The sequence below is a fragment of the Pristis pectinata genome, chromosome 8 (assembly GCF_009764475.1).
Source record: "Pristis pectinata isolate sPriPec2 chromosome 8, sPriPec2.1.pri, whole genome shotgun sequence".
In the NCBI taxonomy this organism is placed as follows: domain Eukaryota; kingdom Metazoa; phylum Chordata; class Chondrichthyes; order Rhinopristiformes; family Pristidae; genus Pristis; species Pristis pectinata.
In genome coordinates, this window is record NC_067412.1 from 32139586 (window position 1) to 32156237 (window position 16652).

Below are 16652 nucleotides of genomic sequence, written 5' to 3' on the forward strand. Positions count from 1 at the left end.
GCTGGACGGGAACACTTCAAGAAGTCAAGGGATCAACAGGTTGGGCGCAGACACCTTAGTTTACTGAGGCAGACTTTGAAATGGTGCTGGAAGTGATGAACACATGCCAGGAGGTCCTGCAGGTAGGGGGAGCCCTGAGATCTAAGGACACAAATAACGTACCAGAGAAAGAGGGTGGTCAGGAACATAACTACTCATGGTTATGCCCAGTAATGACTCCACATACAGGCTCAATTAAATTACAGCAATTCCCATCTTCCAACACAACCATGACAATACTGACATACCTCTGTTCTAACACTCATTTCACAACCTAAACACATGCAGCTATTCAACCATTGGAGGCTATTATACACATAAGTTGTAATACAATAATGCTCTTCCCTCTCTCTTGCAGGGCTAGAGACTGCAAGGGGACCTACTCTATGATAGGTCATTTAGAAGAAAGGGCACTGGAAATCATAGGCTCGGTTATCCCAGAGACAAAGGCCAAAGGTTGCTCAAAGATCACTAGGTGTGTCAGCACATTCATATGCAACATCCCTCTCACCAGTTCGTGTGCCCTATAGTATCCTGAAGCTTGTACTGTTGCAAATTGTCAATAATTCAGGAATATTTTACTTAACAAAACTGAAGTAAAAAGTAGACAACATGGTGAATACATTTGTAGATATTAGCTGCACTTCACTACTTAATGAAATTCAGACATTTTGATGTAAGAACTTTGTGAACAAAGGCTAAACTTGTTGAGTTGTCAAGTGCTCATGTCACATGGGCTATCTGTGCACTAGCACTCAGCGGATCACCCAAAGGCATAAAACATGATTCGGATGTTTTCCTTGAAGCTTAAGGCAATAAATAGTACCCTGCACATTCTGAAGCTGCAAGACTTAAAAGTCAAAAGTAAGGATCTGCCTTGATAATTGCCTGAATCCTGTGAGTGATTGTGGATGTGTCACAATGTGCAAAATGGGTGATCAAGTCCTTTGGAAGCTTGATGTAAAACAAAATTGGGTTGGTTTAAAGTATGTTTTCTACTATTAGCTGAAGCAATCTCATCTTATCATTCCTAAGGGGCAAGTCAGGAAGTGGGTTAAGAGGAATATTTTGTCCCTGCACATTTCCAGCACAGAGGGAGTGCGGGTGCACAGTCCTCTGTTATTCATTTTTTAAAATGAGATTTATGTTAATGTACTGTATTCATCTCCAGGGTCAGATGAACACATTCCAATATCTAAATCAGGACCTGAATCTCTTCGTAATTGGCAGCAGTATTCAAGGACAGATTTATGTGACTGTGCCCAATCGATGAAGTTTTCCACTCGTGGATTTAGACCTCTAAGTTAAAAGGGACAATAACAAGAACCTACCTTAACACACCAGGAGAACACATGAGCTGCACACATATATTTAAAACAAGCATTCATGCAAGTAACCTGCCAATTGTACCTTAACATAATACAAGTCTCTGTCATCAATGAGAACTTCAAGCTTTCCCGAGCGAGTGTGTTTTATTTTTGTAATTTCTCCTGCAAAATCAAAATCAAGGGCATTAACTGTGTGCATAATACTTGCCAGTATTGTATTGTAAAATTTTCCAGAGCCTTTTGCCAATGAGGAAACAGAAAACTATTTTTTGTAATCTATTTAAAACGTTATTGCATAGGTGTAGAGCTGAATCCAGCCCCAAACATGGCAACTTCCCAAGAACACAATTGCAATAAAAAAGCAACAGGACAAAAAACTATTCATTATTATAACCCAACTTTTCATTCAAAGAAACTAATTTGCAGGAACATGATCTTGTTTTAGAAAGGAACTGGACAAATATTTTACTCAGTTAGTTAGCACTATTTAAAACAATCCCAAAACACTTAACAATTCTGTTATTGTAAAAATCTGACACCAAACCTCATAAGTATTAGGAAAAGTGAGCCTGGTCAAGATTACTCAGCAGAATACTGGTGATTACAAGGATGAGTAAAAATGTAAATAACTTTCCTGAACATTGAAGGAGTACATCTACTTCCTTTACATTTTGCTACTGAAGTCAAAAGCTTTAGCATTTCTTCCTTTTCCCTGCCCTCCACACTTTTATTTTTTAATAATTAAATGACAGAGGAGGAAAAAAGCTCGCAGTTCTAGCTGAATGGTGCTGAGACCAGTTGAGTCATCATCATCAGCTCCTTCAATGTGTATACTGGGGATTGAATATCACACCTTTCCCTTTGGTAGGATTCTTATCTGTTGGGTAACGTACTTAGGAGCCATCTAGACTACCTCTGAGGTCATGGTCTTCTAATATTGCTAATATATTGGCAAGGAGTAAACAATTAGGATTTTAGTTCTACTGAACTTGATTACTCATATCACTTACACAAAATTTTAAGAATTCAATACATTTGAAGTTACAGCCCAGCTCACCAACTATTTTTATCATCTTCTTTGGATGAACAATTTTGGCTGATAGTTTCCGCTTGGAGTAGTTCAACTGAAAATCAATGGCTATATCCCTTTTGACATCTGACTGTGGGGTTCCCATAAAAAAGTGCAGTACAGCCTCAGCAGGAAACCAGGTGTTCTTCTGGAAGAGAAAATGTATTTGTCAAATAATTGGAGTGTTCTGTCTGCTTAGGCCATACTTAGGAAAATGGAAACAAGCATAAGTCATAAGCATGTTTCATAAGCATAAGAAACAGCAGTCATTTTTCAGTTAGTACTAATATTTTTTCAGTAAAATACTCGCAGATATTATATATTATGCCATTATTTTTAAAATCTTATTTAAGTTAAGGCAATGTTTACAGGATCTAAAAATGACAAATTAGTACAAGGTTATGAACATAAAGAGCATTAAATTAGAAAATATTGCAAAATAGAAACAGAAAATGCTGGAAATACACAACATGTCATGCAGAATCTGAGGAGGCAGAAGCAACAGGTGTTTGCTTTTTGAGAGAATTTCTCACAACAATCATCTCTGTAAAACAAGTAGCAATAGGAATTTCATATCCAAATGATAAACTGCCAACTCAGAGAAACCAGCAAATTATTAACAGTAAAATGTAACAGGATGTGAGTCCCTTACAAGTGTCAAAGAAACTAGCACTGCTGCACAACAACCTTTAAAACATACAAAATAAAAAACGTTCATCAACAATTTTACTGTGTTTTGAAACAGATAGCTTTTTGTCTTCACTACTAACAATCCGACTTGAATACATCCCAGTTATACTGCAAGCTAGCTTCCAGGTCCCCGCCAAAGATTTCTGATTGCCATTTTGAAAATGCAGTCATGCTTGAGGTGATGGGCAGTTACAACACAAACAAGCAGACACTTTAATAGCTTTCCTGGTGTCAGTTTTATTTTCCAGCTGCTCTGCCTTCTTACTCTCATAGCATGAGTATACACAAACATTGCCAGGAGTGAAATACAGCACGTTGCACTGTCCACTGCTCAGGAGGTAACTGAGGAATTCACTTATTTCTCAAACCATCAGCTTATTTTACTAAGTCAGTGAGCCACAAGTTTCAGTCAGTTTCTAGCCAAGTGATAAAATAAACTGGAACACGAATTCTTTCTCTGAAGTTTGAGCAGGCTGGAAAACATGCTCATTCCCTGCATGAAAATAATTCAAGTGAAAAGATACCTATGAACACAGAATTCAGAGGAAAACTTCCCAAGGCAAGCTAGAAATGGGCAGAGGGGATAAACATTCTTATTAAACTCTCCTTAGTGATTCCATCTTTTGGAAAATCACGTACATATAATTGCATAAGAGACAGGGAGGGTGGAACTCAACTTTGGATGGACTTACTGATGAAAACATGTTTGCTACTCTGCCTGATACTCCTTCCATTAACTATAAGAGTGCTGTGGTATAAGAGGGGTAGCCTTACTGTTTTCAGCATGAAAGAACTATTCAAAAGTCACAGAAGCTAAATTGGATAGCTCAAGAAAGGTAGTTAAATAACTGGAGTATATTAATTATCAGACAGGCAGTATGCCAAGTTCTTGCCTGCTCATTTCATTTCAGCTCCCAGCCAATACCAACTGCACTGTTCACTCCCTGCAAGCATTAGCAGGAGACAATATTGTGAGTGAACAGCACCAGCTGAACCTAGCCCGCACCTCTTAAATCTAACTTGCACCGCTTAAAGTAGAATTGCAATGAGGTTGATGGAGCTGAAGCAAGTGCTGGCAGGAAGTGAATATGAGCAAGGAAGCAGTGAATAATGGTAGAACATGGGAGAGAGTAAACTTTTACTTAGTTTGCGGGAGGAGGTAGAAAGTAGGAATGTCCTGTATCTGCATGGTGTCATGCTGCCCTCCGATCAGACACGCTAAAGGCAGGGAATGAGATGGGTGTGAAAATCAATGTCAGCAGACAAGCTGTGGGTGCAGTGCTGGATGCCCAAGACCTCATATACATGGTCAAGGTCAGTGACAGCAGCTTTAAATGCCAAATCCTACCAACAGTACCACTAACCTGCCCTATTCGCCATCTCCCCTTCCCACACCTTCCAAAAATATCCATCAAACAGGACCTCATGCACATCACAGCATGCACCTCCACACCATTACAGTCATATTTCCTGATAGATTTCACGATAGATCTTCCCTCTCTTTTAGGACAAGGCGGTGTTTAACCAGAGCCAGGAAATAACCAGAGGAGATAAGGCACCACTGTAGGTCCAAACTCCCAGAGAGAAGATGGTTCTGGCCATTAGTGGAGTGACAATTGCTGAACCCCAGGCCAAAGGAGGGGCTGAATTGGTTTAGGGCGAGGCCAACCTCACACCTGACCCTCTGCTTCATCTCACATTTCTATCTTAACCATTCTGGTCTCACTCAGCAAGCAAGCAGCACATATCCTCCCACCACTGCCAGTGATCTCAGAGTCATAGAGAGATACAACACAGCAAAAGGCCCTTCCACCCACTGAGTCCACGTTGACCATTAAGCACCCATTTTTACACTAATTCCAGCCTAACCTATTTTATTCTTCCCACATTCCCATCAACTCCCCCCAGGTTCTACCATTCACCAACACAACAGGGGCAATTTACAGTTGCCAATTAACCTACCAACCTGCATGTCTTTGGAAAAATGATGAAAAACACGATGATGTTGGAGGAACTCAGCAGGCCAGGCAGCATCCGTGGAGAAAAGCAGGTGGTCAACGTTTCGGGTCTGGACCCTTCTTCAGGCCTGCTGAGTTTCTCCAGCATCATCGTGTTTTTCATCTAGATTCCAGCATCTGCAATCCTTTGCTTCTCTAGTCTTATTGCATGTCTTTGGGATGTGGGAGGAAACAGGAGCACCTGGAAGGAATCCATGTAGTCACAGGGAGAATGTGCAAACTCCACTCACAGACAGTACTGGAAGTCAGGATCAAATCAGGGTCTCTGGCACCTGTGAGGTCGCAGCTCTGCCAGCTGCAACTCTTGCTGATACCTGTCAGCCAACCCACCTGCTCTCAAGAAGCCAGATGGTCCAGACCCAGATCTGCTCCATGTCATTCCCCATGGTAGACCACAGTCTCCTCCATTGAAACGCAATAGCTGTTATATCTGCTATGTTGCAATGACTGGAACAGAACCAGGTTTGGCTGAGACACAAGGTTACTGGCTATTTAGGAAATGCACACAGTTAATAGGCTGTGTCTTGAACATGGCCTGATCTACATTACAATTTGTTTCTGTACTTCATGGCAGTTTATTTTTGGATTATGGCCAAGCAAACACCTTGACAGACAGATTCAGAGAGAGATAAAACTAATGGCAAAAGATGAATAGAGTGGCACCAGCAGCCCACATTCAATCCTGACAGTTGTGTCTGTATGGAGTTTGCCCATTTTCCCTTTGATTGTGTGGGTCTTTGCTGGATATTCCAGATTCTTCCCGCATTTCAAAGATATGTGGGTTAGTCGGTTAATTGGTCACTGTAAATTGTCCCTAGTGGTGGATGCTACAGTCTAGGGAGAGCTGATGGGAAACTGGGGAGAATTGGTTACAGGGAAAATTAGTGAGGGGATTGGACTGCTCTGTGAGCTGACATAGACACAATAGGTTGAATGATTTCCTTCTGTGTTGTGAGGAAAGATGGAAAAAACATCTGCAGCTTCAGGTTAGAAGGAGCCAGAAACAAAACAAGTTTGTTTCTGAAATCATCTTGATGGCCAGCAATATTTTTTTCTTTACCCTGCTCTGATCCTGCAGTTCCAGCTGCAACAGGCAGCAAATGTCAGTGAGGACATCATGCAGATGTCTCATATATTGCAATCATTGAATACCCTGAGTACTTATGGCCTCTTCTCCCTCTCTCTTCCTGCATATTGTCCTCCTCTACATGCCCACTGTTCATTCTCCCAGTCATATCGTACTATAAGGGAATGCCTACAAATGAACTCATGTCTGGTAAGATTAGGTTTCTATGGAAGCCTTGAAGATATGGTGAAATCCTTCATCAGCTGTTTACAAAATACCATGCACATTTTTGCAATGTTAAACAACACTGGAAAGCATCATGCACAGGTAGAATCATGGCAACAGCCCGAAATTAACCTGCGACTCACCTTTAAATAGGTGATCATGATGTAAGTAGGCATTTTTTATTGCAGCCTAACAGGTATTCAGCTTTGAGACAAGGAGAGGCTGTTGCTGGGATACTGGACATCAAAATGGCAGCACTGGCATCAAGTCAGTACTGCGATATTATTCACACATGTATTAATACCCTCCCCAATACAACATCCAATACAACTCACTCACGTGCCCTGGCACCACAAACACCATTATGGAGCACAACGAACACTCAAAACTGTTGCTAATATTTCCAGTTTACACCTGAATTTTCTCTGGATGGATTTTGCACATGGATTTATTCAACATAATCTGCAATATTAGCCTTTTGAGAACTTTTTCAGGCTTCCCAAATTTTACATAACTGAACTCTGACAATAAAAGAAGCATTCTATCTGAGCTCTGATTTGACTTTGGCTTTTTATTTTACACATGGTGTTTAAGGAATTAAAAACTAATTCATTCAAGAAAATAATGTTTTGATAATCCATCAGTTGGTCGTCAACAATTTCCAGCTTCTGCAGTTTTTTTACCCTTTTTCTGTTTAAATTTTGTTTGGCTCCAGCTATTGTTTTCCATGCAATTTAAAATTAAGTAATCTATCTGGATTATTGAAAGCAGAGGTTGGGTGTAGACGTGGATTTGCTGCTGTGGTATGCCTGATAAAGCGTTTGTGAATTGGTGCCTGGAATTATTGGACACTCATTCCTGGTCACAATTCCTAGGAGTAGAGGCCCATTCCCGGCCCAGGGATGAATCTCAAGGCAATTTTTCAATTCCCTATTTGCTACAATATTTTGTTCAGCTCCTTATCTTATTTTCAACTTTCCATTTGACAAAGGAAGAGGCCATTTGGCCCATTGAGACTATCCCAGCTCACAGAGCAATCCCATTCCCCCCATTAATTTTCCTGTAGCCTATTGTCCCCATATTACCATCAAATCCCCCAGATTCTACCAATTATCTGTACAGAAGCGACAATTTACAGTGGCCAATTAACGTACCAATCTTCATGCCTTTGGAATTGGAAAAGAAACTAAAGCACCCGGGGCTGGGGGAGCCCATGTTGTCACAGGGAGAGCATACAAACTCCACACAAACAGCAGTTAGAATTAAACCCGGATTGTTGGCCCTCTACCAACTGTGCCACCTTGCACTTTTGGGAGAAGTTGTTAGAGTTTCTGCTATACTTCCATTTCCTTCACTTTTATCTCTGTGAATGTCTGGAAAGACCTTTGGCAGTAGTCAACTTCACTGCCACTGATAATGAAGTGTGAATAATTGACTGCCCCTTCACGCTTGTGAGGAACAGAAGGCACATCAGTGCACATTTGCTGATTCTGATAGAACCCCTAATTATAAAATAAGAGCTCCAGGTTTATAGAATTATGAGAGGCATAGATAGAGTAGATAGTGTCTCTTTCCCAGGGTATAAACATCAAATACTAGAGGGCACAGCTTTATGATATGATATATGATATATCTTCATTAGTCACACGTACACCGAAACACACAGTGAAATGCATCTTTTGCGTAGAGTGTTCTGGGGGCAGCCCGCAAGTGTTGCCACACTTCCGGTGCCAACATAGCATGCCCACAGCTTCCTAACCTGTATGGAATGTGGGAGGAAACCAGAGCACCCGGAGGAAACCCAAGCAGACATGAGGAGAACGTACAAACTCCTTAAAGACAGCATCGGGAATTGAACCCGGGTCACTGGCACTGTAATAGTGTTACGCTAACTGCTACACTTTAAGGTGAGAGGGGGTAAGTTTAAGAAAGATGTGCAAGGCAAGTTTTTTTTCCCCCCACACAGAGAGTGGTAGGTGCCTGGAATGCACTGCCAGGGGAAGTGGTGGAAGCAGATACGATACTGGTGTTTAAGAGGTGTTTAGACAGACATGTGAACATGAAGGGAATGGAGGGATATCAATCCTGTACAGGCAGATGGGGTTAGTTTCTTTTGGCATCATGGTTGGCACAGATATTGTGGGCTGAAGGGCCTGTTCCTCTACTGTACTGTTCTATGGTCTACGTTCTATTCTGAGCTGAACCTAAGTCTGAACGTCCTTATGCACGTTTGTTCTGTGAGCTCCAATAAGCAGGATCAGGTCTGATAAGCCAGCTGCCTGCAGTGGTTGGTTCTGCAGAATGCACATGCTGTATTCAGGTGCTGGCTTTTCCTCAAACTCCTGAAGTACCAGGAGGCAGCAGCCACTGTTCCATGCAATGAAAATTTCTGCTCTGAAAGTAGAAACATTGTCCCTTCCTTGTCCAACTAATTCACAGTCTGCTGGTACTGAGGTCATTCATAACATTAATCCTGGTAAATACCTTTACCACTTTCCAGCAGTCTGGTTTACAAGCTTACTCAATTCTCCTTTATTTATAGGCGTCAGTACACTCAGGAAAGTACGGCCCCTTGTTCACAATTTACGGGCAATAATAGTTTTATTTTATAAAAGTGCTGAAAAAGCCTCTTCAACCATTCTGTGGTCTGAATCTTCTATGCTTGAACCATTTGCCCAATTTGAGTAGCTTCGACCTGAGCAACAGTGCAGGCAACAGACATGCACATCTCAATTTACAGCTTGATCTCATTTTTCCCCCACATATTCCAGAGGAGTAAAGGACAAGACACATGTTTCCTATGAAAATAATGCCCAATGTTAAGCCTTCCAGGAAAAGCCTATTAGTTAAGTAATAAAATTATTCTCATTGCTTCCCCTTCACATTTTTTAATCAGCCATGCAGGCTGTCCCAGGGTTACAGATGCCTGATTTATTGACATCCCTACATATGAAAGAGCTCCCATAATATTATTAAATTCAGAAGTCCAACATACATATGTACATTTGTTTTTATAAACTGCAGAACTAGTTTCCTCTCTTCCACTTCTAGTAATTGTTCTTTCTTATCAGTCTTGATGCCATGCATTACAATACTGTGGAATGGTTACCCTATTGAGTTATGGACATCTGTAAAAATAGAACTCATTTGTTACTCAGGAACAACCTAAACTATTAAGGTTCAAGCTATTGAAATGCTCCATACTAAATGGTAACTTAAACAATGGAATGTGTTGATACAAGAGAGAGCCCAAATTGACTGGAATAGGGCCATAGCGTCACTTTAGTCTCAATGTCATTTTAGTTTTCTTCTCCACATCAAAGAGAACATTCCTAAATTGGCAGCAATTCAATAACCAAATAATATGAATACTCGGAGTGAGTTAAGAGGCTGTAATCCTGTCCTAAGACCACAGATGATTACTTTTGACCATCAATGAATGGCATCTATCCATTTATAAGACATTTTAACAATATTGAACAGCAGTCTCATGATCTGCAAGCCTGCAAGTTGTCTGATGTAGTTTCTTTTGCAGTATCATTAGAAAGTAATTGTGGTGTTATAATGATCCTGATTTTAACTACCTCCATCTGTTGAAAATGGATGAGGAAATGGCTTTAATAATAACATGTGTTATTGTCCCATTCCATGGAGTCAAAGAGTTATACAGCACAGAAACAGGCCCATCAGCCCAATTTGTCCATGCTGACCAAGGTGCCTTCCTGAGTTGGTCTCATTGGCCCATATCCCTCTAAACCTCTCCTATCCATGTACCTGTCTAAATATCTTTTAAACATTCTAATTGTACCCACCTCTACCACTTCCTTCGGCAACTCATTCCTTTCTATCGGCTTCAGCTTCCTTTCAGTCATTCTCCCATTAATCTATTTGTTAACCAGGTTGGAAAGAGATTAACGATTAAATAGTAGGTTCTTTTTATAATATGAAAGTTGGGTCAAAAGATGCTGTTAAGAGGAACCAAAGTGTTGGGTAAGCAGTTTGGAGGCTGTGCAGGGGTGAGGCTATGATTAGAGTCAGGGCCTGGTTTGAAGGAGGGAGGAAACATGAAGGCGGTGAAGTGGCGAGGATAGGACGTAGGCCTGGTGAACGTGGAGGGGGGGGAATGAAGGGGAATCAGATTTGGGTCCTGAGCAAGTTTGGGGTAGGAGGGTCATGGCCTGAGGGAGATAAGGATGAGTTCGCTGTCAGGTTCTGTTGAGGATGCAGTGAGTGGGTGTCAACATGTGGATCTGAGCACGAGTTGAGTGATGGGGCAGGATCTGCCTCTGAGCAGTGGTGAGGTTTGAGCAGGAGTAGCGAATAGAATGATGGAGTCATTAAAGCACAGAAAGAGACTGCGTGGCCCAACATACTCCTGCACCCTGTCCAATGCCCTATTGCACACCTTGCAGGTTGTGGTGTTCTGAAGGGCATGGGAGGACGTTGACAGGGTGTGAATAAGTCAGGATGCAGGATCATGCTGAAGACTGAGTGGTGGGGCAGCGTTGAAATCTGAGTGGGTGGGGATGGAGGGCAGCATTGGAGTTTGGACAGATGTGGGTGAGGTGCACATATTGGGAGAGGGTGGGCAAGGTTTGGGGTGTCAGGGTCTGGGCAGTGGTCGAGGCATAGTGCAGTGCTGGCTTCTGGTGCTGAAGGTGTGGGGCAGAGTCGGGCTCTAGCCACATCCCAGTCTACTCAGAGGCAGACCCTGCCCCACAACACTGCTCCATATCCCAGACTGTGGCCAGCGGGCTGGTGGGTGGGAGTAAAGGGCAGGGTAGGGATTTGTTCCTGGGTTGGAAGCTGCACGGAAGGTAAAGCTCCTTTTCCAGGTTATTCTTTAAGCCGGGAAGGGAATAAGCATTCCCGCTGGCCTCAACAGGAAACTTTTGGCCTCTCTCGCACCGTTCTTCCCCTTGTCATAGACCCAACCCCACCTGACACGATTGTGCAATGACCCCTCCCTCTCAGCCTCTTGGCCTTCCCTCCCATTCCCCACTGAGTTCCAAGCTTCCCTCCCCACTGCCAGGGACACTCATTGTATGACCTCAACAGGCGACTCTTGCTGCTTATGGAGAACAGAGGACTGCAGATGCTGGAATCTAGATGAAAAACAGTATGATGCTGGAGCAACTCAGCAGGCCAGGCAGCATCCGTGGAGAAAAGCAGGCGGTCAACGTTCAGGTCAGGACCCTTCTTCAGGACTCTTGCTGCTTGCCGGTTCTTTTGCCCACTGGTCAGACTGTCAATCTATCCAGGAGATTACAGCAACTTATTTTAAATGTGCTTGCCCTTAACATCAACTTGGCTCCCACATCCCTGACCAGGCCAAGCTTTTGACCTGTTACTGTAGTCCCTTGCACCCTCCCCACTGCCCCAGTTATAATGGGACCATTATAAACAAAGCTCACATTATGTTGGATCTTAATAGCTCTCAGGACAAAATTGTGCAGTCTCAGTTTATGGTATTACTGCAAATGCAGTAAAATTTATCAGCTGGTTTAAAGCAAAATATTATTCTTAGATTTGTTCCTATTTTACTTAAATACAGACTACTTAACTGTTTCCTTCCAATTCTCTAGACATTTCTTCCCCTTGGAAACTACAATTCGGTGAACTCAGTAGTGGAGTGGACAGTAAAACACCAGGTCTATTTCACTTGCATCTTCAAGCAACAGGGAAATAATTCACTCCAGTTACTGCAGTGATTTGGTGTTGAGCTACCCATTTGTTCAATGCAGTCACCTTCAAAATAATGCAGAGTCAGATCTGGGGCATAAAACTGGTAGTTGCTTTGGTTGGCACTTCTTTTTTTGCCTAGTACAGAAGGAGAGAGTTACCTGTGTGACGTAGGAGTATGCTGCCTCCAGCAGATACTGCTGCAGTCCTTTGTCACGTTTTATTAGCATAACTGACGCTTCGGCAGGGCCAGACAGTGGAAATGCAGGACCAGTAGTTCCCGTGGGATATGACATTTCAGAACAAATCTGCCATCCAATTTGTCTGGAAACTGCATTGGAAAACAAAACATCAGTCATAAGCAACGTGTCGGCAAAGAAATAAAGTTTGGGAACTGAGCATTTCCATCGTGTTAACTTAAAAGTCCCAGAAAATGTATGCTTCAGCAAGGGCAATGCTAATGAAGAAAATGTTTTAGATGTTTTTGCCAAATAGGAAACCACAAAATGGCTGTTTTGCCTGAAACCACATAATAAAGTGAGTATGTTTCTTCGCCATCAATGGGAGGGAGAAACTCTGCTGAAATCTGGCAAGTGTTGGTGCTAACCAAGGGGTCAGCAGCAGGAGCAGTGTGCCACACTTATAGCCTTAGCACCATGAAGATGGCTGGCTTCTGGCCGACAGAAGAAGACCTCATCCCAAAATTCCTCAATGCTGGGAAAGTAGTTGAATATTTACCAACATCTTGCTGTTCATAAATCCAATCCTCTCCCTCTAGCTTTTCAAGCCTACTATATCCATTATCCTTCACCCCCATATCCACCCCAATCGTACTGATTCTCTTTCTGTGCAGACCCTCACATGCATCCACCATTGCCCCTCACCCTCACCCTTGAGCAATTTCAATGCCTCTACCTGACAATCACCATCATGCATCGAAACATAACAAAACAATCACTCTTGAGTGTCCCTTCCCTCCTCTGATATAGCAGGAGAGAGCACAGAATACAAGGAAAACAGACTGAACTGCGATAGTCCTCCACAGATGCTAGCCACCAGTTTTGGGATCCTTAGTCAGAGAACGTGAGGATCTCCCGGCTACACGATGACATAATGCCATATCAACCACCCACGCCCCACACCCCAGAGTTCTGAATCAATTTCAAAAGCAGGAGTGACATGGTCAGATCATAATGATGGTTCAACATGCATACTTCTCTAAAGGTAATTCAAACTTGTGGCCACTGCCAGGGAATTCACCATGCAGAAGTTCATGGATCTTGCTTACCACTGATCAAACATAACCTTCAGCAGTGTCCATACATGTGGAGGAACAGAGGAACTTTGAAATATATGTCCACAGATTCCTTCAAGGATGCAGGAGATAAGGTGTTTAAAAAGGCACATGGGGCGCTTTGCTTTATTAGTTGCAGCATGGAATAAAGAGCAAGGTGGTTATGCTAGAACTGTACAGATCATCGCCAGGTCCCGTTCGTGCGAACTGTTCAGAAACCAAACAGTTCACAAGTCCGAAATGTGGCCGCGAACCATGTTTACAGACGGTAAATCCATCCCGCCAGTCTCCCAAACACTTGTTTGTATGTAGGGGCAGTAAACAAGTAGGGCATTTATTTGTAAGCTGAGGAGGACCTTTATGCAACACAGGTTAGGCCACAACTTAAGTAACATGTACATTTTGGTCACCAGATTAGAAGAAAGATGTGGTTGTACTGTAAAGGGTACTGAGAAGATTGCTCCTACTACAGCACAGTCCAGATTTTCTTTTACAAATAAAATGAAAGGCTGAAATGCTCTTTTAATGGTCAAAAACCTTCCAATGCTTCACTGTACATTTCAATAAACTGTGTCAATGACTAGTTGGGCTGTGTTTTCTATGTAGTTCCAGTTAGAGACCCACAGGACATTCACCACCCTGCCTCAGCTCATCAGCTGAAACCCTCATCTTCTAGATTGGCCAGCCTACCTCATCCTGCCATTTGCAAACCTTAGGCTACTGAAAACCCTGAAATCCATTTCCTGAACAGCACTGAGTCATATTTACTCATCACCCATGTGCTAGCTGACCCTATTACAAATCCCAGTTAAGCATTACTTTAATTTTGAGCTTCTCATACAAACGTAGCATTCTGCAATTGCTGGAAATCTAAACTGAAACAGAAATTTCTCAAGAAAGCAAAACAGTTAATCTTTCACGCCATCAGACAGATCTGGTGAGAGGTCATCAGCATTAACTTTGATCACCTCTCTCCACGGATACTGCCTGGTCTGCTGAAATTTTCTCCAACATTTTCTGCTTTCACTTTAAATTTTCAACCTTGCTTGCAAATTGCTCCCTAGCTTTGTAATCTCTACCAGTTTACAAGTCTCCCCACATCCATCACTAAATAATTCCTGTCACAAAGAGTGATGATACAGTACGGAACCTAATGACCATCCCTAATTGGAAAAAAATAACAGAGCTGGGTATCAAGATGGGAAGCAGCAAAAAACAAAGATTTTCTCCGGACAATACTGTGCAGGATATACCTTAAGAAGGAGAATGAATAAGGAGGTTGAGAAAGTAGTAGGGATAGTTGTCCCATCCATTCATGCAAGAGAAAGTCTGTATATCGAGCCATCTAACTGACATCATTGCACTCTATTCAGGATAGTGAGCTGCGTAAATAACCAGAGAGCACCAGGAGTAGAATGGAACTGATGGTTTCCTCTGCATTTCATATAATTCTTTAATGCTATTGGCCTCAGGACAGAAGATGATCTGTGTTTTAGTCTCTTCTTCTGATCACTTATTGTTACCTAAAGAATTGCTTTCTTTGGAAGTAACAACTTTAGCTTCCTCTAATTGCCTGCTGCTGCACCAGAGGTGTGGCACAAACAGCATTTAGGCCACAAACAAGTTGTCCAGCAAAATTATGACACCAGGTTAGGAAAGGCTCCAAGCATATTCACTTCTCATTCTCAATTTAAACATTTCCAAAATATCTTAATTTATGAATTTCCTGCTTAGGAGTTTTCTTTTACTGGGAAACTGTGAGTAATCATTGTCAAAGTCAAGGGTTCATATACAGCACAGTGAGATGTACATGCACAGTTTTCTTTTACAGATGAAACTGGTGTGTACAGTCCTTCATGTTCCAAAATTTCATAAGCTAGGCCAGAAATCTCAAGCTAATTACAGTACTTTCTTCTATCTAATCCACATTCCATAATGAAACCCTAGCATACTCTAAACAAAAGTGACTGATTATTAGCAGAGCAGATTTGCTGATACAGTAAATAAACAATGTCATACATATAAAGTGAAAAAAAACACGTGTTTCTGGTTAAGTGTACGGTTAAGTCCTGCACTGAAATAAGGGACTGTTCTTCTGCCAGACTCCTGTTGTGACAGTTGGCATCTATCAAGATTAATTCTTATTATTTCCAGAAACACAGCTGCAAACCTGTTGCCATGTAGTTGGAATTACTGTTATATAAACTGAAGATGGTGGTAATGAAGGAACAACAAGATTCTAAATCACAGTGCGTTTATATTGTATACTGGAGACTTTTCACTGTCTAATACTCTTGGACTGCTCTAGTTCTAAGCACGGAAAGGAAACAAATTGTTTATCTCTGTGTTATTATATCAGAAATCTGTGATTTAAAAATAATATCAGCAACAGACGACTGAGAATGGACTATTTAATCCAATGATTAAGGAGGCATCTTACCTCACAAGTACACTTGATAGTCCAGACTAATTTGCAGCTTTTAATTAGGTTTGGCAGGGAATTATCTTTTATTGGTGAGCATTGATAAATATTAATTTTCCTTCCCACTCACAGGTAGAAAAATGTTTCCATTGTTAATATTCAGAATTCACCAATAAAATGACCACCATACACACACCCTTAAGGTGGACCAGAGAACCAAAAGAGATTATATTTGTATTTTTCAGTATTTTTCTTACAGCTGTAATGCAGCTGCTAAATGAGCACAATAATTCAAATATGTATAGTATACAATGCTTTTTAATAGTTAATTATATAAAGTTTTTAATGGTATGCCATTATTACCATGGAGACACAAGAGACTGCAGATGCTGGAAACATAAAAAAGCTGGAGAAACTCAGTGAATAAACGATGTAATACATATAGGTTTTGGGTGGAGGCCCTTCATCTGGGTTCAGGTGAAGAGTCTCGACCTGAAATGTCGACTGTTCATTTCCCTCTGTAGATGCTGCCTGAACAGCTGAGTTCCTCCAGCTTTTCTCAGGTGGCAATGAGGAGGCTTACAGGAGTGAGCTAGATCAGCTGGTTGAGTGGTATCACGACAACAACTTCGCACTCAACGTCTGCAAGACCAAGGAACTGACTGTGGACTTCAGGAAGGGGAAGTAGGGGGAACTCACACTAGGTCCTCATGGAGAGGTCAGCGGTGGAAAGGATGAGCAGCTTCAAGTTCCTGGGTGTCAACATCTCAGAGGATCTATCCTGGGTCCAACACATTGATGTAATCATGAAGAAGGCTC

General features: G+C 41.9%; 1 protein-coding gene across 1 annotated transcript in view; it reads right to left on the reverse strand.

The window, feature by feature from the left end:
* Positions 1-16652, reverse strand: part of LOC127573285 (apolipophorins-like) — a 159983-nt gene that overhangs the window by 41822 nt on the left and 101509 nt on the right. The window contains exons 20-22 of the mRNA XM_052021337.1: positions 12279-12448; positions 2425-2584; positions 1450-1529 (exon numbers count right to left, since the gene is read on the reverse strand). Coding sequence (XP_051877297.1) covers positions 1450-1529; positions 2425-2584; positions 12279-12448 — 410 coding nt within the window. The remainder of the gene's footprint in view (positions 1-1449; positions 1530-2424; positions 2585-12278; positions 12449-16652) is intronic.